We start from the raw sequence: 26,197 nt of genomic DNA, 5'->3' as shown, positions 1-26,197 counted from the left end.
GCCTCTGGATCCCTGGCAGACAGATCTGCCTCCCAAATAAAGAGCTGTAAGGAATTTCCTGAGAAGGCTGTCAGACAGACTGTTTTGGTGTAGTAGCAGTGTCTTGCATTAAGCAAACACGTTTGGCTTTGCTCAGTGCTATGTTCCAATACCAAACGAACACAAATAAAACCTCTGCAAAAGCACACACAAGCTAACTAATAGAGCACAGAACCAGCAGCTAGAGCTCAAAATTATCAGCCCTGGGCTCTGCTTCAGCTTCGCCACTATTGCTAGGTCTGACTTTAATTTGCAAAATAGCTGTCCGTCTCTGTGCATTTAAGTACGAATGATTTCTAATGAAACACTGGTGCTTTTAGCCTAGCTAGAGGGTCAGCTGTAGTTCATACTTTCCACATAAACCCATGCAAATTAAAAGGATGTTCATTTATAGTCACTATTCAGATGCACAGTCATACTCAAAGACGGCAATTAGAGCAGCGATTCCAGCTTTATAAAATACGTAAAATCTCTCTTTTTGTTCAAAGCAGTGCAGATAACCAAGGAACTGTCACTCTTTCTTTTTTCAGAGACTTGTACAGCTAGGATTTTTTCCAGGAATCTCATCTGTACACAGTATATTCAGACCAGTTAAGTAAAATACTCTTTCGCAAGAATTTTCATATTAACATTTTAAAAAAGAAACACCCTACTGAATGTACTCTTAAAGTCTTAACGTTTTGCAAGGCAGTTTTAGAGGACTTATGAATTAGTTGGAGCTGAAAACATGAAGGGCCAGAGAAACACCATACTTTAAAAAAAACAACCCAAACCACCATATTTAAAGTGGATTCAGAAAGCCAGAATAAAAAAAAAATTCACTGAAATCCTACAGACCATAATTACCATCCAACCTCAAACCACTAACTTCAGGTACTATCTACTTCTGATCAGGATGGGAAAAAGGAAGAAAAAAAAAAAATCAGTCTTCACACCTTCAAATGATCAAACTAATATTTTAAGGACCTAGAGGCACAACAGCATTTAATATGTGAACTAACTACTGGTAAACACTCATAGTAACTTGAGGCTGCTGGACTAATACCTTTCTTTAGAGTTCTTCCCAACTCTGGCACTTCAGTTTTTTCCATCTAATACACCCTCTGAATTTTATTTTTTTTTAATGTCTCATTTATACTTTTACACCACACTCCAAATCTTACCTGAACTCTATCCCATCTTACTCAGCCTCCTCTTGCATTTCACCCCTTTCAGGGCTCCACCACCACCAGATTAATCTGTCAGCCTACTTTTTCCACAACTTTTGTCAACAAAGCAAGCCCTCGTGTCCTCAGGATACCTCTGTACGTTTTCCTCCAAGCGGACTGAAAGACACTATCGCTCCCATCTCCGACTCCAGTTGTGCCGCTGCAAATCGTTCTGTTCAACCCAGTTCATCCAAACACACATCAGGCTTCCCTCACTGAATTTTCCTTAGGACAACTTGAAGCCAACATTTTTAAAAGGAGCAACTCACTAGCACACAAAACCCACCTCCGTTTCAGCTCCAAAGTGCTTGCTTTTAGAAACGCATTCCTCAGGCAGGGACTATTTTCACACCCCAAGCAGGTTATCAGTGTTTAGTGACAGCATATACTCACGGCTAAGTATTACTGTCAACTGCCTTTCGTATGAGAGGGGCTCTCTCCAGGAAGAAGGATGGTGCATACACACCACCACTTTGTGCACAGCAGCTCTGCTGTATTTCAAGGGTCTAAAGTAGAGAGGAAAGAAAAAACCACCACCCTCTAGACCAGGGCCTTGCTGCTGCCACAAGATGCAACTGATTAAGTGTAGCCTAGGCAACAAGACTTTTTAAAACCTGAAACACCCATGGCTAAGAAAAAATCAGGACGGATTAATTCTGCTACTGGATATATATGCTTTAGTTTCACACTGCATTTTCTTAGAGTCATGTATGCATATCTAAGTAGTGAATCTTGCTTCTAGATATCTCTCACCACTTTGATTAAGCATGAAAATTATATTTACAACTGTTTTACATCTGCCCACAGAACACAGATCTGCTCAGAGAAGCTTAGAAATACATTTCTTAAAAATACTACCCAAAGCGACATCCTCGAGACTGGCCACAAAGTCACACGTTCAGTGTTCCTCCCAGAAGGTGACTTCAGCTTCGACTGACCTGCGTCTGGACACCTTAAAGCACAGTTCGTTTGAAAGAGGATTCGCACATAGATATAGAACAGGTTATAGCATAGAGGCGTTTTTCCACTACTGTGTAAAGCTATAATGTAAGTCACTTACATTTGATTAATTTTGGTCCTGCTCTAATGGTATTTTCAAAAGTTACTTCTCAGTTACCAGTCCTAGTGTTTTGCACCTATGTGAATTCAAACCAAGATCACGCTTCTTCTCAGGCCTCAAACTGCGGTGATCCTATCGGCTGTGATGACTAGTATGGATTATATGAAATCATTGAACAAACATGGGCACCACGTACAAAGTTTACTGGATACTAGAACATTTCCACATCAGTTCTCACCTCGCGCTGCTACTGTACAAAAGGTATCTTGTGCTACGGATCTGCTGTACCTGTGACACTGCCCAAGGCAATGAAGACTAAATCTCAAGTATGACAAAACTAAATATTGGGACTGCTGAATTCACCAGATGCCCACGGTTGCTTTATATCCCAGATGTAAATGTTATCGTTTGGATAAATGCACCTTAGGGAAGACCTTGTGTTCCGTTTGCAAGGGAGGTATTTTTGCGAGGTGTCATAAAAACACCAAGTAAGATTGCAGTAACATGGCTGCGGTTCCTGACTTTGCCAGAGACTCCCCGTGCAACACGCCAGACAAGCCTCTGGGTGCCTTTGCTTCATAATAAAAAGAGGGGTATTTTCCATTTGTGTTGAAGATGGTGCGATAAACTTCATTGTTACTTCTTCTGAACATATTTATCATGGAAAGCATTTGATCTTAGACTGCACTTATAAAGCATGTGTATAAGTAACAGAAACGCCTGCTAAAATTTTATGACTTTTGTTGCCATTTACCATTAAGCATAAACTTCCCCATGAAAGCTTTAGTGAAGTAACTACGAAGGTTGGAAAAGGTTCACACCATTCTTTCTCCATGTATAAATTATAAGTAATATGAGAACATTTACAATGTCTAACCACAATGTTTTATATCAGACAAATGTCTCTCTGTACTTGCAGTTCCTAAACTGTGCTAGCAAGAATTGCCTTTTTCTCATTCTTTTCTCTTTCTCTCCCTTTCCCTCCCTTCTACACCCAGCAGTCTCAGTCAAATCTGGCTTTATTCCTTCATATGATTTTAACGTCAAGAAATGCCTAGAGTCAGGGCTCTAGTTCACGTAACACCATTGTTCTTTTTCTGGAGAGCTTAACATTGAATGCTAAAACTTCTCCAGGTTGCCGCTTCAAGTATTTGAATCATCAGCTATTTAGTTTTCCAGCAAAAAGGGAGAAAAACCAACAAGAGCTCAGACTTCAGCAATATTCTAAAAAGAGAGTTTCATTATATGAGACATCTTCATGTCATGGCAAAAAAACCAAAAAAACCAAACAGCAGCAAACAAAGCCAGCAGTACAGAAGGTATACGATTTTCAAGGGCAATCACCTGCAGTTCTGGCCAAACCTGAAAAGAATTATGGTAATTCTGAGCCCCCAATAAAGGCAAAGTATAACCAAGGAAACAAGATTTATCCAACAAAAACAAGACAAACAGTTGCTGCTACATTTGAAAACAGCAATAAAAGGTACATCAAATTTTTAGAGTATTTGGCTGAGCTATCTTTTGGGTAAAAGATGCAACCAAGGAGTGAAAAAAGAAATCAAGAAGGTTTTTTGAAACAAAATCCCAGTTAGTGCTTCTCTTCCTGTTCGAGATTTTCCTTAAACAAATCAGCCCTAGCTAAACTGTGCAAAGAAGTAGGCATTAATTTCTTATCACAAAGCATAAGTTTCCTGGCAGAATGAAAGCAAAGTCAAATGTAGTTAATATCAAATGAGGTCAAACAACAATAGTTGTTACAAACATTTGCTCCTTTTCGTTTTCCTCTTCTCTGAGATAGGTTTGGTACTAAATGGCATGTATGATAGTATGGAGAAAAAGAAATTAAACTTAGAGAGACCCTGTAAGTTTGGACAGATCTGAAAGCCAACCTCAATTGGCAACCCCATCTCCACCCCCTCACAAAGCATTCTTTTTAAGTCCCACAACTCACTTCACAAGACATTCACATTTACATACTTTTTTTTTTCCTCATGTGTTGCCACCCTTCGTGGAAGAAGATGACACTAAAATATTCTATAGAAAGCGTGGAGGTCAAAAATAGTTACATGCGATTGCACAAAATGAAGGACTTCTTCCAACCGGAAGGGTAACAAGCTGTCTAATAAACTTACCTCTGAATTTTTTGGGTGGGTTGTTAAGATCACCTGCTTCTGGCTGTACAACACACCGATCATCCACAAGGCTGCAAAGAAATGAGAAGTAAAGTGAGATTCTGTTCCCCTGCAATTGCTTACATCCTTGTTAGCAAAAACAAAGTCGTTTATTTGCAATATTTTATCCAAGTGGCCACTTCAGCAGAAGACATTCCCCAAATGCCAACTTATGCCAAATCTTTCTAAGCATGCAGCTAATTTTTACTGTTGCCCAGAGCTATGCTCCTGGATAGCTGGGACAATAAATAAGTCATTGCTCCTGTATACTGCATCATCTTTATGTCCCCTCCTTGAGGTGCAGACAGAACAGCCCATATTCTAGTTAGGTGAGAGACAGCCTTAGAACAATTATTGCCTCTTGGACAGATTTGAATAATGTTGCAAATGTGTTTATATGAAGGGTAGAGAACAGGAAAATATGATAACTATGCAAATTGGACACTGCCCCTATGACCCCTCAAGTATTAAGAAAAGGCAGAAACAATAACTGCCACAACAAAAATTGACTCCCAAGAGAAAGGAAGGCATAAATACACCCTCCTGCTCACCAGTCAAACACACGGTAAGTCATGGGATCGAACTAACCTCCTCCTGTTCTACCCAGGAAGGAGGTGAATTGGACAAGCGAACCCCAGAGATTCCAATAGGGAACACCAGGACAGAGCTTCTCCTGTGAATACACATCGGCAAAAAGCCCACAGGGTCAATTCAAATCCCACAGAATAAATAAAATCGTTAGGACTGTCATCTGTCACCAGTGCTCTGCCCTTAGCCTGCTTTGGATCAACATGGAATTGCACTTTTACCAAACACTATTTCCAAATCGTGAAAAAGCAACCGTAACCAAATATTTTGTAGTTTCTGATTTGATCCTAAATGACTCAATTTGGCCCCTTAAAACCAATCTGTCAAAGAGGCTTTCTACACAAAAGCAGAAAGTAAAACTCCAAGGTCTTAAAGGTTTGAGAGGTCCATTCTCATGCAGAATCAACTTGAGAAAGATTGAGACCTAGAATATGAGAGTTGTTCCTTGCAGAGGCTGGTTACATGCAGGGAGCATCTTGAGACAACAATTATGGAAAATAATGAAGTGCATAAAAATTAAGATATCAGAGAGATTAAGTGGACTCGACAGTTCTATGCATCTAAAATTTGCATATGCAAACATTCAGAGTAAATTGCTTTTTCCCCATGGATTTTCTCCCTATTCAGTATTATATATCCATATATGTGCTCCAACAAGAATGGTAGTATTAATATTTGAGCTGACTGAAACACCTGCTTCTGGTGAACAAAGGGCCAAAAAAATATCAAGTCAAATGGGTTACTCTGATCATCCCACACAGAGATAATCTCAGTGCAATATATCCCTCTCATCCTGAGATTAAATTGAAAGTAAAGAGGAACTTCCCAAACTACTAAGAAAAAAATTTTACAGGGTGAAAAACACAAAAGAGGATATATTGTACACCGGTAATCATAATGATGACAGCACTGAGTTTGGGAAACAGCAAGAGTAAAGTCCTGATTAAGCAACAGTCATGTCATAGGAATCTAAAGATTTAGAACGACATTAGAATGTATAGTGGTATCTGTTTCTCAACCTTCATTAACCACATGAACAAGTCATTACACATTGTTATGACATAAGACTGTCAAAACTCCACATGGTATAGAGTACAATTACACTGAATCTTTCCTTTGCTTCTTTAATTTTCTCCAGGACAAAGACTAAATTAAATATGGGACAAAACTAATTTGATTATGAAGGCTTATTAAGATGATAATGCATTTCATGTTTCACATATCAATTGGGATTTCTGGCTTAAATTAGGCTCAGAAGATGTGTGGCCATTATATAATGCAGTTACCTTAAAAACAGTACTAATCAAATCAAAGAGGATGCTTGTAACACTAAGGGATCTTTAGACCTGCCATGAGAACATCTCATCAAACCTAGAAAATACATGTGCTTAGAGTCTGTAATGTCTAAAAGGACTACCCATGGTGAAAAATCTCTGCTCAGCAATGCCATCAAAAGCCACAGCCACTGCATAATGTTCATCATGCACTGTATGGGATTAAACATAACATAACAACTTTCTACTTGTTCTGGAATTATTTACTGCCAAACTTGCTTCAATACTAGGAAGAAAAAAAATAGCCAAATGTATAGTATCGCTCAGTTCGTTTTGCCAGTTTTCAGCAGATAGTATTTGGCCAGTTACACAGCTGATCGAATACTGCAGAGTGTACATGTCATATTTGACGAGTACCTGGGAAATTTGTCAAATACATTCGCCAAATACTATTCAACCAACCCTACTTACTACATCCCTTGCTTTTATCATACCTTCTTTCCCTTCTGGCAGCATCCCATATTTTCTTCTCTTTCCTATAATAGATCATGGTGCATCTTCAGTGTCTGCTTCCTTCTCTGCCCCCTTATTTTCCAGAATCCTAATAGCTAGAGGACTAAACCTACAAGTTAGTTTGGAGTCACTCAGATGAGATTCCAGCCCATCATTTCCTGCCGAGAGACTTACCAGGATGCTGTCTTTGTACCCTGCTTGGGAGCTCCATTTATCAGATGCATCTGGACAGTAGGCATCAAAAAATTTGCTGTCACTGTACCCACCCTGAGGCCCTTACGGCTACTGGAAATGAGAAAGAGCATGTTGTGTGCGTGCCCACTCACGATATCATCAAGCTTCCTGGTTGCTTCTTTGCTACTCATTCAGTACTGAAGTACCACAGCAATGTGTCATGCATGCTATTTCCCTCCCTCTAATTTCTCACTGCTTTGAAACAAGGTGGCAGATGTGCTCTTTGAGCTTCTCATCCAGCCCCCTACAAGGTCTTCCAAATCAGTACACAGCTCCACTGCCAGCTTCTCATGGTTGGAGAGATTTCTCCCCAGCAGCAGTTGAGCAGAATAAAACATACCCTGTCAGTTATCAGAGCTGTATTTCAATTCTACAGCTTTTTTCTGCAAACTCTTCCTTTTCCTATGTGAGTGGCTACTTTTTGTTTAGTGAAGTGGCATACACTTCCTATTGCTTAAAAGGCACTCTCCTACAGAGCACCTACTCTGACGTCTTTGCAGAAGAAAGCACAAAGGAGCTCTGTGGGGAAGCACGCCACGGGCAGGAGCCAGCAAGGCACGGCTCCCACCGCAGCTCCGGGGTGCTGGCCATTGGCAAAGCTGGAGATTCAAAACATGCTCTCCTTTGACTGGAGAAGTACAATTTTGTTTGTACGAGAAACCTCAAATACTGTAAGAAAAGACAAAACTAGTCATAGTGGTAAGTTAGTGGTATACAAACGGTTTGGCTCAGGGCTTCTTTTTTAATTATTTTTTTTTAAACGACTTACATTGCCTATGCTACATCCTTTTTTCCAATCAGCAGATTGGACTGGGGCCTATATTCATTCCTGACTCGGGGGGGGGGGGGGGCAGGGAGGGACAGGACGGGACACACGGATGGACACGGGACAGACAACAACATGAAAGTCATTTGCTTGCATTCATTCCCTCTACCCACACCTTAACTTGACAGGCTTCTTCCTCCCCACCAAGTACATGAAAACCACACCATAGCCATCGATACACTCTCCATCCTCCCGACATCTAGCTTGCCATATTAGCTTCAGGCCATTTTTATGTTTAGGGCCAAATCTGTACATAAAGCTACCTTGCTTTAGCCAGTATTTCCTGGGACTCAGGCTCAGGATAGCTAATTGAGCTCTGCTAGTCCTTCTTACAGATGTTTTTAGTATAAGAGAACAGCTGTTCTTACCCCAAAGTGCTAATAAATCCATTTGTTGAGCCCTCTGCATAGAGAGAACAGATATCTCCAATATGAAGGAAGCTCGACATCTTGTCAGTCATCTCTGGCTTACTGCCCCTAGAAGAATAAAGCACAACGTTACTATTTGTCAGGCAGAATTTCTCAGTATACGCTACTGGAGGTTACAACAATAGAACCCTTCGCTTCTGTTGTTCATTTGTTTGAAAAAATGAACAAGTTCTTGCAGTGGAATTTCAGGTATCAAAGAAAACACAGCATGTCAAAATGCTGGCTTAGAAAAATAAACTAGGGAAAAACAAGAAGCTATTGGCATCCCATTCGTGTGGGACTGGTTTACAGGTAGCTGTATTTGTCCCAACAGATGCTCACAGCCATTTCAGTCCAGGCGTACCGACCCATTTCGTCCCACCAGTGAGAGGGAAAGGGGGAAGAAGAGCGGGCTGCCTCCATTTAAGACACATTATTTGTACCATCTAAATCACAACACATTTCTTTGCCAGATTCTTTGTCAGAATCAAAGGTAGGTTTGAGCATCTTTTAAAGGTTCTCTGGTGTGCTGGGGTGGTGCTAGTGGGAATTGTAATGTAAAATATTGACATGATTCATGTCAGTATTTTTTGGTCATGTTAAAATACTGACATGACCAACACTGAGGTAGCCGCCTGCTTACAGCCGTGGTCCCGAAGACAGCATTAGGTGAAGACCCACTGAATATGCCTGACAACAGATTTTGCATGTAAAAACATAAAGATTAAGATTTTTCAGAGTCAAATACTTTAAACTATGTATGTTTCAGGAAGCCAAATCCCTGTGAAATCAGGAATACTTCAATCCTGTTTTTAAAATAGATTGCCTAAATGTAACACCGAGGAGACAGCCACTTAGTGTTGTCAACTTCCACAGTATTAAGAACTATCCTCATTCTCTTTAAAGCCCCAAATCCTGGACCGAATGATACAGGACCTACTTGTCATTTAAATAAATATAGACAGGCAAGTTTCTATCTGTTACGGCAACAAAGAAAGAGACACAACATGAGCCCAGATAAAAAGAAGCCCAACTGAATAGATTTTCAAAGATGCCTTTTCCAAGACCATTTACTGGTTTCTTGGAGATCCTCCTAAGCCATGCTTTTTGATCACTGAGTTCAAAACATTGAAATAGCTTTCTGTGCTTGAGGCTTCAAACAGCAGGCAGCAACGTAGCTCTTCCAAGCTGCTCCTTCTCGCAGGCTGGTGACTTGCCCTGCAAGGCAGCCCTGCCAGTGAACACTGCCCAGGACCAGACTCCCAGATTTAAGGGAAGATAATTGAAAACACTTTCACCCTTTCCGACATGACACCCAAATCAGTTTTAAATGGTCTACCACCAGGAGAACTAAGCAGCAGGAAATTACGCTTATTATGGAGCAGAGCCCTGACATTGTACAGGGGATAAAGATTCCCTTTCACTGAACATTATCTTGTTTACCAAAAGTGTAAGGATCAAGTTGATTAAGCAAGGCTGGAGCTCAACAAGGACAGATTCATGGAGATTTAAAAGTTGATGTTGATAATGCACTGCAGATATGAAAGTGCAAGCAAAAACCTGAAGCTACGCTTTTCTTCTAAAAAGCTGCAAACAGCTATCCCTCCTCACTGCCTCACCCCCAAAGTACTGGTGGTGGTGGTAATAACAACAAAAACAACTTTCATTATTATTAAGTCAAAGCACATTATAGACATTCTCATGCCTGTAAATCCCTGTGTCATCTGTACAATTAAAAACAAATTCAGGAAAAACAAAAGATAACAAGCCAAGTTCATATGCTCCTCTGAAATCAAATCTGTGTGCATACAGAAGTAAACCGTTTGGCTTCAGGTTGCTTGTTTAATGCCAAGCCCTTCAGCCACTGCGTATGTTACACAGTCCGTTCCCATTCTCTCTTGATAAGTGGACAGAAAAACATCACTACCTATTTTAAGATATATGCCACAAAACATACAGAAATATGCTGAGTGACTGAATTAGCATCACTAGAAATTCAGCTTTCCTCATTTCCTGACTTGGATGTTAACTACGAACATCATATTAAAAGCTTTTAAGCCCTCAAAATTAATCTCAGCCCTAAATTAACATAGCCCAAAGCAAAAGGTATCTAAGTCAACAAGAAATGTAGATACTTCCAAACGACCTCTTTTTACAATGGCATTTAAGGTATCCCAATTGGGGTGTGAGGGAGATTACTTTACTGGACTACGTAATTTTTCCTTTAGAAGAGGCAGATGTTCACCACAGCTGTTCCCAAGAGAATGTGAAGGTCAAAATTATTGACTTCCATTAGAGAAGAGAAGAATTTTTCTTGGCAAAAAAAATTATCTCAGACCATTGACCAAAACCAGGCCTAAGGATGGACAATCAAATTTCTGCATTACTTTCCAGAATATAGCCTCAATTTTCTTGTCTTTTCTTCACTGAGGAAGATCCCAACATACCATGACGTATACCATGATACTGTAACCCTAACATACCATGTTGTGTACCGTGATAGTGTAACCCCTAAAATAGGCCCTTCTGCAATTTACTGACATTTCCATTAATAAAAACAATGTTACCTATAACCAGTACATGGTTATGGATAACAGAAAGGTAGTTTTAAGTCTGGAAGTAGTTCAGGTACATGGTATGATCAAATTTCATTGCCAGTCTGTTCACCAGATCCTTTTTAAATTTTTCTGGGCGAGCTTGCAAAGCCATCACTACAGAGTCAGGTTCTGCTTCTGTGCACCTCAGGGTGCAAGCTGCCTGCGGCACTGCTGAACCCCAGCCTCTCCTATTCCCAAACAGGAGAGCCATGCTCCTCATGCTTCCTGCTGGTCATCAGCTTTGCTGGAGTTAAGACTTACAAAGGTTGATCTGGCTACAATAACCTTATTTTTTAAGGCTTTTCTCGGGGATGCAGTATTTAGCACTTAAGTCCTCACTCATCCCTTCCTTGTATTCTTTTTTGAATACTGTTTTAATGCCAATCATAGCATGATGTTATCTCCAACGCAACAGGAGATACTCGGATGGAGTGTGCCTCCACTGCTCTCGTGAAGCATGCTGCCAATTCCAAGTAGGGTGAGCCTCTCTCTAAAATACCTATTTATCCTAAGGCTTTCCCACAGTCAAAACTGGTATGATGAATGCTGTCTACATCTATCACGTTCTTTAATAACGGAATACCAGAAGTCAGTCTTCTGACATTTATCTTTAAACATGCTGTTTCCAAGGTTGGCCAGTGCTCAGGAACATGCTGAACTGGCAGATGGAGTGAGGGACTAAATGACCCAACAGGCCTCCTTACATACAAGATTTACAAGTAGAGAGAATAATTTCTAAACTGATTTAGCTTACTTGAAAGCTGCTTTCATAGTCTCCTCACAAGGGACTTGTGACACCTAACAAAATTACTCCACTAATTGATCAATTATTTGCATTAAAGACTAAATGATCAGCTACCACAAATTGAATGTTTTCCACCTCTGATGAGAAGGACAACTGGGACATCTGAGACAAAAAATAAAACTGGAAGGTTTTCAAGAGCAAAGTTTCCAGGTACCCAGTAGGAAAACCTTTTATAAACAGCTCTGACTGTCAACATCAGCTGACCACGCTAATCCCCCCAAAATCAGACCTCTATGGGAATCTTCAGCTGGAGAACCCAGAAGTTGAGGCACTAAAAATCTGTCAACCTCGGCACATCTATCCACAGTTCATAGCACAGGCGGGCCACAGGGACTTAAGAGAACAGGTTCCCTCCTGGACGTGTCAGCCGAAGCATCTGTGCGCATCCTCAGGGAGGGGATGCTTCCCTTCCCACACCACGTTGGCCAAAGACATGAGATGATCACCAGAAGCCCCCTGGAAGCGCAGGGCAGGAGGATTCTCACACACACACTCTCAGTACCCAGCCCTTACAGCTAAAAGCACAATCACGCTGCTCAAAAAGCAATTGTGCTCAGTAGACAAATAGAACCACTACTCTGCAATTTATTTATTTTAGATACGCCAGTGCCAAGAGCAATCGATTAATACTAGAGGAGGGACGGCCCTAAGAGAACATTTGCAGTTATTACTACACACAATCCCAGTTTTAATGGCATTCTCCCATCCTCGAAAGAGAGGAATCCTGCAAGAAATCCATCATGTTCCAGCCGTAACACGGCAGTGTCCTGGCCATGGAGCATTGTCGTCCTCTTCCACTTAAACACTGGGAGGAAAACAAGATTCCTTCTAGGTAAGCTTACTTGAAAAATCAGAGATGAAGTACTCTGATAAGGAAACGATAGCAGTGTGGCAATATTAGCATAGAAATCTAGCAAAAGCAAGTCAGGTTTCTCCAAACAAGTATTACGAGGCAGCAATATCGACAGCAGCAACACATGATTTTAAAATAATGTTCTTTTCCCACTAAGCTGAAGACTAATTTTGACAGACTTAATTTTTAGGACGAGAAATGAAATGTGAACTAAGAGTGGACTGTACATTGAGAAGTAGATATCTACCCATAGACATCAAAAAATACCTGAAAGATGAACGCATTCTACAGTATTTTTTAAGCCTTGACAGCTTGAATTCTTCTAATTATGTTGGTGATGACTTCCTCATGTATATTATGTATATAAAAGTTAGTGCGTCTTTAAGTATGTTTTATATACAGTTTATCTGCACAGGAAAATATAATTAAGTCTCTGTTTAAGAAGCTACCCCAAAAAATAAATGTAGAAACCTGCTGAATTTCACATGAATTGCAGGGCACTGCTTTAAAAGTCATTTTGCCAGTCTATAGCTTTGCTCTATGGGACTGGATCTGAAAACGCATTAGCTAAATGCAGGCAGTGAATTAAACCCAGGAAAACTTTCTATTCACCTCAAGAGTCTTAGGACTTGCCTTTCCCCTACTACTCTGTACTGCTTTGGTGAACACAAATCTGTATCACAAGACTGTGAGTTTGGTCTTCTGACTGAACAGAAAGTGCCATAATTATAGGGTTCATTTTGTATTGTATTCTTACTTATAGATTATTTTGTGCATACCCTCAAAACAAGCTGCATTTCATATAGCAAAAGCCAATGAACAGAACCAATCTTGAAATGCAAACTAAGCACTTTGACAGGGTTTGTACAAAGCCCTTTACCACAAGCACTACGGTTCCTCTCCAAACCAAAAGGTGAAGTTCTGCAGACTCTCCCTCGTAACTGTTTCCACTGGCTTTCAGGAAGATTGGAAGGACTCTGTCATATTTGAAGGCACAAGCAGATCATATGCTTAGCCTGATGGCCTTGAAGAAGCCGGTATAAGTTTGATATAGTCACTGAAATTCAGCTCTGAGACACGTCAATCCATTTTCTCAGGAAAACACATTTCGTAACGGTAGTTAAAGCAGAATTAACAGTGCAAACACTTAGAAATCAAACTGACTGTTAAATATCAAATACCTTAATGAGACAGCTGCTTTTTCAAGATCTCAGAATAGGAAACGCAACTGCTTTGTAAACATTTCACGCTAATTTCTCCCATCACTCATCTAGATCTTGATGCTAAGTTAGAAAAAACAGGCTTCAGAGCAATGCTGAAAGTTTGCTTTCCTTGAATAGCAGAGTCAAGGCCCCCTTTTGAAGTCCCTCCTTATGGGGACTGTTTGTAACAAGACTTCTGCAGTATGCTATTCCTCATCTCAAGCAATTTAATGCTGAAAGGCTTTTCAAAGAATCTGAAGCTATTTTGCAGATACCATATTTCACGTGTCTGCTTTGTGTGGGATTTTAATACTTTAACCTACAACTGCAAAGCCTATTTGTAAAATAAACGAGACCAAATACGTCTTATTGCTGACAGTTTGATTTCCAGCAACCGGGATACAAATGACTTAAAGATGGTTCTAATGATGTTTGTTTTGAGCAAAAAAGCTCCTTGCTGTGCCTTGCAGTCCCATGATGTACTCAGTTCTCTATTATCATATTTTCACTACGGTTTAGTGCTCAATTAAATAGACTGGCAATTTTATATGTACCGTTAGAGAAACTGGAGCTGCGCTTTATCAAAGTCTTTTTCACTATTTAGGTTGTTTAGGTAAGAATAGAATGTCAAACCATACTTAACTGCTTCAACTTCATTCCTGCAGACAGGAAACTCCACAGTGAAAGTTTAATTTTGCTTCCGTTTTTAACAGAAAAAAGATCAGAGTTTAAGATTAGAGAGATAACAAAAAAGCCAACATAAAGGACGGCTTAATGACATAAGCTGTTGCCATGCATTTGAAGAATCATCCATAAATTAACAGATATCGATAACATTACATCAAGACTTGATCAACTGAGAACCCACAAGACCAGGTAAGTCAGTGTGTTTGAAACAAATGGAATTGGGTCCTTAATACTTGTAAGTTAGGCCAAGCAAGCTAACAATTTTTAAATGCACCCAAACCCTGACTCCCTAGATTTAAGTGAAAGTCCAATGCTTAAATAATTTGGTAAATCCAAACTTTACAACAAGATTACTTGGCCGAAACTTTGGCCCTATAGGCTTGATTCAATGTTTCTCCTAACTGATGTTTCTCATGGCTGTTTGGATAACACCCACCCAGCATTCTGTATCTATTTTTACAGGTACAGCTAAGTTTTTAAAAACTGAAACCAAAACCTGATGTTTCTCATTCTTATTTCAATAAAAAAAGGAAGGTTTTGTCCCTGAGGGCTGTGAGAAAGATTCATAAGAATCCCATTAAAACAGCCAAAGCAAAGAGGAAGTGCTCTATTTAAAAGATCATCTAGTGAATAATCACTCTTCTGGGGCTGCAGGACAAAGCACTGTCATTTGCAAAGCTCCTGACTTAGCAAATCTAAAAGGAGCTCTTTGCACACACCAGGGAAAGACAAATACAGCGGATTTTGGGTAGCAGAGCACAGGCAGCTGGGATAAGTGCCACGCACCAAGCAGGCCATCTCGGGGAAGTGCGTTCACTCCTCAGCTGAGCACCAAGCCAACAGCAGAGCGAAATCCTGCAGTTTCTCAGCCACCAACGCTGTTCGTAGCACGCGGAAAACGACAACAGCACAGGGGACCCATAGCCACGCCATCTCGAACGTCTGGATCCTCACCCTCCCACGCTTGCAGTGGGAGGCAGCTCAGGAATCGCGTTAGGTTTTGAGAGGGTTCAGCAGTACTAATTTTATGCACATGTAGTTACATTTTAGAGATTACACATTAAAAAAATATCAGCATGGTACATTTATCTACCACATGATCTTGTTTTCCATTTAACTGCAACCTTTCATGTCCAGAAGCCTGCTATCTGCCGACAAATTGTCATTCGATGAACCGTTAGATTAAAGAGGAGAAACACACTTTCTCAGAGAAGGTATTTTTCCTCCTAACGCTTATAACGCAGCAGATTCTTCTATAGTTTGCAGTCTGAACAGGCAAGATGAAGGGTGTGGAAGAGGGGAAGGAGGAAGCAGCACAGCGCTATGACTTTCTCAAGGACACACAGCGGGTCAGACTCAGAACCCAGATTTGAATCCAGGTCTCCTGAATCCCCATCCACCGGTCCACACCGCCCCTCTTCTCCCAGGAGGAAACTCAGTCTCATTGCACATCTAATCAAGCATACGTTTCCCCCTTTTCTTGAAGGAAGTTGGAAGAGGTGTGTAAATTCATACAGCAAGACTATGGCCAAGTTAGTTATGTTCTATTCATACTATTCGCCACTCCACAGATAATGTTTTTTAATTTTTTTTTTTTACCATATCAATGACAAAGTTATTGAGAAGTTACTATTTCATAGGTGCAACAAAAATCAGTTTAAGGAACAGGGAGAAAGAGTAACTCATTTCGTTAACCTAAACCTCAATAAATCCTCAATACAGGAAAGCAAACATGCACGACATCCTTTTCTCCTCAGAAAGAGTGCCTGCATTTTGTTTTATTTGCCCAGTGCAACCAGACAAGCTAGTTACAGAAAAATCAGGTTGAAAGTAACACACTCGTAACAACGCACTAGGCAGAAGTTACACTTTGACAGCGATATCTTATACAGCAGCCATCAGACTGATGTAAGAAATGCAGCTGACGGATCCTATTGATAGGCATCTGCAGAAAGCTGAAAAAAGAAAAACTATTAAAGATACACTGTCAAGGGGAAAAAAAAAAAATCATTTTTTGTTTCAAACCAAGTATGACCTGACAGCATCTTTTTACTCCCATTAAAAGCAAGAGGCACTTACTGAAGTTCATACTTACTGGCTCTAACCCTGATGGAAGAAGGCAGCTTAGACGTCAGCCTCTGGACGAGGCCCCTACAAGCACACTGCGTTTTCCAGCATATTTCTATTAGAAGGAGAGAGTTGGAACATGCCAAAAGAACCAGGGCAGCCAATGTCATGGGGAAAGAGAGCAAGCTTGGTTTATACCACCAACTGGAGTTCGGCCAAGGAAGAAAAATGGCCAGGGAAGGAGAAGGTACAGAACAGTCCCAATTTCATTTTGCATGGCTGTATATCTGCTGAGGCTTCACCACAGAACGGGCTGTCTCCTATAGCCCCGTTCCTCGCATCGAGCCTCCACGCTTCCTTCCTCACAAGATATACACTCTTTAGCAAATGCAATATGCCCTAAATTTATCAAAGTATTTTCCTTGTCTGTCCGCCTCACTAGCCTTCATCCGCCTGCATCTGCTCATCTCCCTCTGACCCTACTTGCCCAACACTTTCACCCTTCCCATGTCCTACACTTCCCATTTCTCCCTTCACCAATACCGCACCTTGGTGGGGGTTCTCTGGCCTCCATGGTGGCACTGGTGTCGTTTTCCACGACTGGGCTTTGCTGGATGTCTCCTGGTAGCCTTGGGTCCCCACCGGCAATAAAGTTAATGCTTTTCTTCCACTAGCAAGTCTCTCCTATTGAAGGCTTGTAAGTCTTCTCTCGCCTTCCAGATGCGGCAACCCCTACAAGGGTAAGCTCGCTGCTCTTCCCTCCTAGACACCTCAGCAGGCATCCAGGTCTGCAGACTAAAACCTAAGTGCCTGTGACAAGCAGCCGAAGAGGAGGAGCCACTACCAGCACATGATCAGCAGGTGTGGAGAACCACTGGTGGCCAGGGGACCTACTTTGAGCCCTGCTGATCTAAAAAAACCCAATGGGCTGGGCTCCTTTACAGATGAAAGCTCCAGTTCCCAAGCTGACTTGTACATGTTGGCCCCCCAACAGTAATTTTCTAGAATGCAAGTCTGAGTCATTCTTCTGAAGCAAAGGTTCAAAATACTGTACCACCTTACCTCATAAAGAGCATTAGCAACTGAATCTACTTGACCCTTACAGACGGAGGAGTGGCCAAGGATTGCGGAGTTACTTTAATCGTAAGATAAGTTTTCAATTAACCCTTTAGATCAAGCATCATCAGCCAACTCAGGTATTTGCCTTTGTGTCCATGCATCTCTTCTCAGAGCGAGAAGAAGTGGCATGCAGACAGGACATATCTGGACTGCAATCAAAACTTTTTTCTTCAGAACTTCTTGGCAGATTTCTGAAGAAGTTGACAGGACGGGCCAAGGTGCAAAAGAAATGTTTGCAAAAGTTTCATACTAAACTGCTACTAAACAATTCTCAGAAATTAAAAAAAAAACCAAACTACAACCTTTTGGCAGTAGCCATTTTTTGGCCTACTGTGATCAGAAGTTTCTTACATGTATACACACAGAGATTACAGCCTTCTGACTGCAGACATCTTGCACACGGCAGGGATGAGGAGAGAATGAACTGGTTGTGTACATCATTACATCCGGATCTAGCATCCAAGCCGCTTTCCTTATAGCTTAGTATCAGATTACTTCAAAAGCCGAAACATTATCTAACATCCTAACCCAGAAATTTGCTTCATCTGGCATTCAGTTTTCTCAGAACTATTCACCATCCTTTGATAACCTCTTTAGCCAAAAGATCAGAGAGGTATGAACACTCAGCCTTCTGTAACACTCCTCACATTCTGACATGTGAGGATGCAGTTACATCGCCACAAGCCGTAAATCAGCAAAATAACGCATACTTCCATGCGCGTTTCTAACACATTTTTCTCTCTAGAGGGTTAACTTGCCCAGATCTGAAGTGACGTTTTACTCTCAATATAACACTGTTAATAAGTTCTGATCTAAGTTTTGATAGGCTTAACCAAAACCACAACTATGAAAATGAAACTTTTCTGAATTCAGAATCCACAGCTAAATTTTGAAGCTTTCCTCATTTGAATTACAGTTCCTGTAGTTTTCATTTTATCTTAATTTTTTTCCCCAAAAATAATTTGGTCCTATAAAACACAACTGCTCTGAAGACTTGGAAATGTACTTTCTCAACAGGTACAGAACAGGCGAGAATAACACACACTTCCTGCGGCTGCCTCTGCCAGTCTAATGAGCAGTTGCAGCACCCTGGAAAGAGTTCTGCCTCCACACCCAGCCACCGTCCAGCTGTGCCAAGACAGAGAACCAGGCAATAATTGCTGTAGTGCTTTTGTAGCGTCCGTCGGGAACAGAAATCAGAAAGGAATATTGAGCCAGATCAAAGCTCGTGCTGCTTGGCATCCTGCCTCCTGCAGCGGCCTCTGGGAGATGCACAGGAGCACAAGAATAATTTTGAATAGCTATGGACACAGATAGGATCCAGCTTAGCAGCCCGCAGATGCTGCCCACTGGCTTTTCAAGTCTTCTCCTTTACAGCACCCAGTAAAGCAGTACCTGTCTGTACCCAGCACAGGCCACTATATGAAACTGCTCAATGGCTTTTAACTCATCTTCTGTACTATCACGCAAAAGCAGTAGAAAAAAGGCTCCAGGCTACTGGAGCAACAGAAATTAGTGAAGGTGCTATCTCAGCAGCAGAAGAAACTAATTTGGAATGTACCGTAAGGTGTTTATGAAACTGGATTAATACCACGGTCGCATTACATTTACATAACTTTCTAGCAGCACACCATTTTCTACCTCTAAACTCCTCTGGTCTCCATAAACTGCTTTGGTGAAGCTGCCTTCCCTCACACTCACCCACGGGCAAGCGAGTAGCTCGTCTACCAGCTACTACAGAGCCACTACCCTCATCCCACCTCCCACAGGATCTTGAGATTCCTCCCGTCTTTAAGACATAATCCTACAACTATCTTATATTTATGGGGCAATAATGTCTCAAAGACTCCCAGTACACTCTGCAACTTGTCACATCAGATACTCCTAAGGAGTACGCTATGCACTGAAGAATTACCACACACAGCATCACAGGGGAACAGCACAGTCAACAAAACAACCAGAACGGGCTACACCTGCTCTTCTGACTGCTTCATCGAAGGTCAGGTGCAAGACAAAGGCTCCAGATACCTGGGTCCTGTTTTAAGCCTGCTTTATAGCACTGAAAAAGATGTTTCACCTCAATACTGTCCATTTCAGCAATTTATCGGGAGAGACCAGCTGATCTTACAGGAAGCAGCTGAAAGGAGCTCCTGCTTCCAGAATAGGCTTCTGGACCACACCAGTAGGTATTTGAGGCACCCGGACTGTTACCTTTCCCCTGGTGCGCACACAGAGTACTGGAGGAGCTGAAATCTTGCTTGCACATTTCATCCAAAATCTGCCACCCTTGCAGGTGACTGGCCATCTTCTCACACTGCCACGTTGTAATGCTCATTCAGCATTGCCTTTACAAGAAGAGTTACTATAAAATTAGACCAAGACCTCACATTACACAACAGCAGGACATCATGGTCTGCAAGTCTCCCTCTAAGTTGCAATGGCACTTGTGAGCTGCCAGGACTTGAAATTATTTCTTCATTTGAACTTGATGTTTCCACTTTCTAATCTACCGCACACCAACATGGATTTGTTGAGGTGATGTGAGAGGATTGACGGTGCCACGAATAAGATCACATTACACCCTTTGTTTACAACCAGAGACCATAGCTGTCATTTACACCACCCTCCACCCTGTTTATCAGTCCCAGTACACCTCCTCCATCCAGCTGTTCTTACCAGACCTGCAGCTCCAACAACGGTCACCAAAGAAATGCATCAACCAAGTGCTCACCCCTTCAGTGTTCTTCACTAGGGCCTTTTCCACCCTCCAACAATGGTGTTCAGGACCAGCAAATCTTAGAAAGATATACTATTTCCCACAGTTAAGCTCCACCCCACAATTGCAAAGGCAAACCAAAGTTACTCTTGCTGTTTGTTTACTTCCTAATTTATGAACCCCTGTAAGAGGAAACCAGATCACTCCCTATTTCAAGGCTTAATCAACGCTGCAAAACAAGCAGATGGAGAAAAAACTCATCTAAGCAAACACTGTAATCTCATGGTGGAGTAAGGTATTTTAACAAGAAAAAAATTATTGTTGACAAACAAAAGATGGCTTAAATAACACATTAGAAATAAACAGCTCAACAAACAGCTTAGTTGACAGCACTCCTCTAACAGCTTGTTTTGAAAAGACACTGGAACTGTGTTTTTCATTTCCACATTTCCTTTTTTGGTTTACACACACTGACCACTACACATTCAGACCATTTCAAGTCGCTGGTTTCTGTAGCAGTCAACTTTCGCATTTGTTTCGTCAAGTGTCCTGTTACACCAGAATTTTTGGCCCCATCAACGCCACCAGTTTTCTCCACTCACTGAACCACCAGTGTTGGTCAACCAATGCTTCGCTAGGGTCATGCAATACTGTTATTGTTTCAGGCACTGACCTTACACCAGCAAAACCACTGAGCATTTAGAACCTGGAATATTTGCTATGCGAGGAAACTAGCTTGAAGTAGAGGTTCAGAAAATAAACAAACAAAAATCCAGTGCCTGGTAGCCCGTTAGCCACAGAGAAACCACCGAGGGAAAGAAGTGGATACTGGCTTCACATCGCATCCCACACTCACGCAACTGAACCCTGCGAGGAAAGCAATTCAAATGCGGGCCTTTGGACTGGGCTCTGAGTCAGCGAGTCTTTTGGCTCAACAGGTTTGGAAGTCCTGGGATACCAGGCAAATTTCCGAGCATAGGAAAAGAAACTCAAAGGCAAATAACAAAGTGCACATTTAAGAAACAAAACACACGCACAGGTACTGGCCCTCATTAATAAATAAAACAAACAGCTACCACACACGCACACTACTCCACACACGACTTCGAGTCACTAAATCTTCATAAGGCAAGGATCTGGATTGTATTAGCCATGTACTCCTTTCCTGATTTGCGAGTAGCAACACCACAGCCCAATCCATCTGCAGTTGAGCAGGCACATGCGAACTGTTGCACGGTGCGTAAGGCAATACATTTGACGCAGTAATTCAAACCTTTCACCTGTTGGGAGTTTTTTATACAAACTGCTGTGAACCAGACTGAACCCACATGGGGCAAAGAGGTTTTATACTAGAGGGGAAAGCCTGACCGACCCCAAGCCATTGCCGCTGCATCAAGCCCACTGTGGCATGGAGCTCTACAGCAAAGCCCCGCCACACCCAGGGTAACACAACGAGGGTCCGTGGAGCAACAGGCACACGTAGCCTTCCTGCACAGTCAGAGGAGCCACAAGGCAGTCTTCAGCCCCAAAACAACCAGTGTAACTAGCAATAATTGAGCTTTCAGCATGAAGACGTAAACCCGCTCAGAATTACGGCACATCCCACGTATATGGGGAATGCACATGTGCCTCCTCCCCCCCGCAAAAGTCCAGTTATTGTAGTCCAGGAAACAGCTAAATATTTGGCTTGTCAGACCAGTTACAGAGACCCTCAGAAATATCCACCCACAGTTGCCCCGCTTTTGACCATTTAAGAATAAGATCGCCCATAGCCAAGTCCCCACTAGCGCTCGCAAGCGTTTACATAACGCGAAACATCCCTTGCAACTGCGCCTCAAGTGCGAGAGGAACAACACGGGGAAAGTTGGAGCGGAGACGCTACTCCACCGCCGAGGCCTCGGTCGTCCCGCGGAGAGGAGCGGCGGCGAGCCCCGGGCGGGCGGCCACCCCGGCCCCGGCACGGCCCGGGGGCGGCAGCGCTCACCCCTCCGCCCGGCACCGCCGGGCGCCAACAGGCGCTGCGGAGCCGGGAGGGCGGGGAGGTCTCTGCCCGGTCCTGCGGGGGCTCCCGCGGCCGGGCATCCCCGCTGAGCGCCGCTCCGCCGACCCAGCCTCAGCACCGGCTCGGCGGCGGGCTGCGTCCCCCGAACCCCCCCCCCCCGCCCCGCCCGGGGCGGCCCCGCGCCCGCAGCCCAGCGGTGTCCCGGAGAAGGGGGCTGCCCCGGCGGCCGGAGGGGGGCGGGCTCGCCGCCCCCTCCCCAGCCGCTGCCGCAGCCCCTTCCCGCCTCCCGGCCCTACCTGGCTCCGGTGGCGGCGGGGCGGGCTAGCGGCGGCTCGGCAGCCCCATGCTGTCGGCGCGGCGCTGCCCGGTCCCGTTAGGATGGAGGCTGCGCCGAGCTCCCCCCGCCCGCCGCCGCCTCAGCCGCACATCCACATGGTCACTGCGCTCGGAGCTCGCCGCCGCGCCTTATATAGCCCCGCGGGGCTCTCTGGGTAGCGGAGTCCTGGCGGCGCCGCGCCGCCGCCGGGGAGCGCCCCCGCGGGACTACAACTCCCGGCGTGCCCCGCGCCGCGCCCCGAACCGGCGGGCAGGGCAGGGCAGGGCGGGACGGGGCGACCCCCGGGACGACCCCCGGAGCGGTGCCGGCGCCGCGGGCTCGCCGGGCCGGGGCTCTGCCGGCTGTCGGCTCCCGCCGGTGGCCGAGACTCCCACAGGTCTGTGTGTCCAAAACTTGCGGTCGTCCTAAGTTCGGGGGCTCGAAACTGTATTTCATCGGGGGGGGGGGGGGCGTCGTGGAGAGCCCCGGCACCGGGCGGGCGGCGGGAGACAGGTGGGACAGCTTTCCCGAAGCGCCCACCTGCCGCCGAGGAGTAGCGGGGTACACCGGCACTGCTTTACCGGACACATAAACTGCGAGAAAACCAAGCCGGGAAAAGTAAATACTTGGTAAATGCAGGTCGTAGCACGGTTTGGGAAGCGGAAAATAGGGGAGATCACGCCGAAAGCCTTGCGCTTACGCGCTAGGGGCTGAGATTTTGCAAGGTTATTTACACACACTGCTTTCACTTCTGGGGTGGTTCAGTTATTGGGAGATAAGAGCCTTTTGCTGAGAACGGTCAGCTGTACGGAAGTGCGGTAATGTGGGGTGAAGCAGCTACGCTGCAGAAGAACGGTTTAAAACTTTGAAAGCAGTGAGTTTTACTTGGTTTCTTCTTCAGTAAGACTATCTGGCGTAGGGATGCTGCTAACGTTAAAGCCTGTCTACTGACAACGCAACTTAAGCCAGCATGACCAGCAGTGATAAAAAAATAAGTAATGTTTCCTTTTATTTATTACATGATGCAATTATTTGTCCTTAAAATATTAGCCAAGGTATATAGTCTGAGATAATACCGTCATTTTTATGCCCTCTGTAGGGTACGAGTCGCTATGTTTGGCAGCACAAAGTGCCTCACAGCACAAAGTGGATGCAACGTTTGCGCTGCAGAACTGCTGTATCACTTTAATTGGCATAAGGTGAAGAAAACACTTCCCTCCTCTCACTTCCACCCGCACCTGCCTGCTGCCTTAGATAACAGATAGGAAACGGTGTGTAACTGCTGCCGCCATCCTCATTGCTTGTTTCCCTCTCTACAGCAGCGGACCGCCGCTGGAGAAAGGGAACAAGTCCGGATCGGCCAGCGGTCCGATTCAACACAACCTACCACTATATCGGTTCTTCATTTAAAAAATAACATCAGAGGGGTTGTAATTATGGCTATCAAGCAAGAATATGCAGAAGTTGAAGTCCATGACTTAGGAACTTAAGCGAAGGTCAGTGAATAGAGTTCTATGATTTTCATAGGTGGCTGCAATACTACAAGCCATTACTCATCAGAAATTTGGCAGAGTAATGGTGCCTAATATCATTAGGTAATCCTAATGAATTCTCGTGTAATCAAATCTAATCTCTGGATGAGTTTAGTAAGCTGAGGACAGCGAATGGCTAGAACGTCTGGTGCACTTAGGCAGTGACATAAGGACTGTCACTAAAGCAAGGAGCTTTGCCCACTGAACACCTTCAGTGGTTACGCTAGAAGTATGCCTTGGAATATCTTCATCACTGAGTGCTAAATAAGAGCAGCCGCAGTATGTTAGAAATTGCATGTAACATAAGCCACAGTTTTGGGGGATTTCCCACAGACGGGGGACGAACGGGTCCCCCAGCCACACCCAACCTGACAGCATGAAGTTCTGTGAATATGGGATGCATATGAGACAGCAGAGGAGACCTGGGGACATTCTGCTCTATCCCAGTCTGCAGATCCTCAGTTCGTTGTCCAAAGAGTCGCATACGTCTCTCCATGCTTCTCCTGCAGCAGTCATGCCATTTGTCTCCTGCTCCTTCTGCAGCCTATCAGTCCTCTGACCTTGCAGCCTCTCCGGAAGGTAGAATATCAAAGGCTACATTTTCTCTCCTGGACTACATTTGCTTCTGGGTCTCGGTCAGTTCTTCAAAGGCTGTGGAGTTTGTGCTACTGAAGGCCCTTCAGCCAAAAATACTGATCAAGTACTGCAAAGACCTTGCTAGATTTGAAGGGGTACTGGCAAAGACAAGACAATCATGAAAATTTCCAACAGTGGAAAATGTTTCCATTTCTCTTTAGGAACTTGCTTTGGGATGCTGCTGCAGGCACGGTGAGTTCATAAGGTTCCTATAATCTTATAGCTTTAAGAAGAGATGAAATGGTAGGGCAGTCTGGAAATGAAAAATTTTACACTCAGAAGTACCATAGAGTTATTCTCTTAAAGCAACTGTTTCATTGATAATGTGAACTACAGCAGGTAGCCCCTGAGGTGGGGAATAGAGTCCTTTTCGCTCAGTAGCAAACAAGGGGTTGGGCTTAGACTACACGCACGTACACAAAGAGGGTCTAAGGAATGAGAAGCGTTCACGAATTCAGAGAGGAAATAGTGGAAAAAATACTACTTGGTAGATATCACTTCAGTCTTTAGAGTGCTATAATATAAATGTTTAGCTCAATCACATATGTGATTCCAGTCACAGGAAAACACCTTGCAAGAGATTTTTTTTTTTTTTGCTATTGGAGAACTCTGTTCTTTTTCTCTTTTTTGAACCTTATTCTGGTCCATCACTACCTTATTTGTAGCAGTTATGTGAATTCAACATTGATGAAAGATGTTAGGATGAAGTTTGAAGTCTTTTATTTGCTGAGAATAAGAACAATATTGTCTTGTTTTATGCTGCCGAATTTGCAATTAACTGTTGACTTCTTTGGACTATTTTGGATGGAAAGCACTCCAGCCTGCTGGATGGGTTTGCACATTTTTTTGTCTCTGCTGTTGGTTCAGCTGCACAATCAGCAGCCCTGGAAGAAACATTAGAACAGAAGATATTCCAGGCAACCACCAGGACTCTAAGGATCAAACCGTCTAATCTTGCTCGTGGCTGGTCTTCATGATGAGGTAGATGATCACAAAAGCTTCCCGTCATCAGAGCTGTCCATGCCAGCACTGCAGCACTAGGAGATGAAAAGCGCTACTAACAATAGGGACAAATGCTAGGCAACATCTCAGCTTTTCAGCTAAGTGCTGAAAAGTCTCTCATTTCTGTAATATTTTAATAACAGCAAAATCAGTGTCTTAATTCTGAAGCATGGTGCACTCAGCACGAGGAAAGAGAATACTTAAACCCTGTGTGGAAGAGATTAGCTGCCTGTGAACAAATGACTTAGGAGCACAAACGTGATCGATAAATGACACCAGTGAAAGTTCTCAGAAGTCCTCAGGATTACAAACCAGAAGTTGGATGTTGCTCAGAAGCAAACTG

The 26,197-nt window shown here is 43.3% G+C and overlaps 1 protein-coding gene across 1 annotated transcript in view; it reads right to left on the bottom strand.

Annotated features, from left to right (window-relative positions):
- The window catches only part of ITPR1 (inositol 1,4,5-trisphosphate receptor type 1), a 187,309-nt gene that overhangs the window by 157,808 nt on the left and 3,304 nt on the right, over window positions 1-26,197 (bottom strand). The window contains exons 3-4 of the mRNA XM_076346702.1: window positions 8,282-8,389; window positions 4,440-4,510 (exon numbers count right to left, since the gene is read on the bottom strand). Of these exons, the coding sequence (XP_076202817.1) occupies window positions 4,440-4,510; window positions 8,282-8,373 (163 nt within the window). The 5' untranslated portion in view covers window positions 8,374-8,389. The remainder of the gene's footprint in view (window positions 1-4,439; window positions 4,511-8,281; window positions 8,390-26,197) is intronic.

The sequence above is a fragment of the Aptenodytes patagonicus genome, chromosome 8 (assembly GCF_965638725.1).
Source record: "Aptenodytes patagonicus chromosome 8, bAptPat1.pri.cur, whole genome shotgun sequence".
Classification (NCBI taxonomy): Eukaryota; Metazoa; Chordata; class Aves; order Sphenisciformes; family Spheniscidae; genus Aptenodytes; species Aptenodytes patagonicus.
Note: the sequence above shows the minus strand (reverse complement) of the source record. Positions and strands in the feature narration are given on the sequence as shown.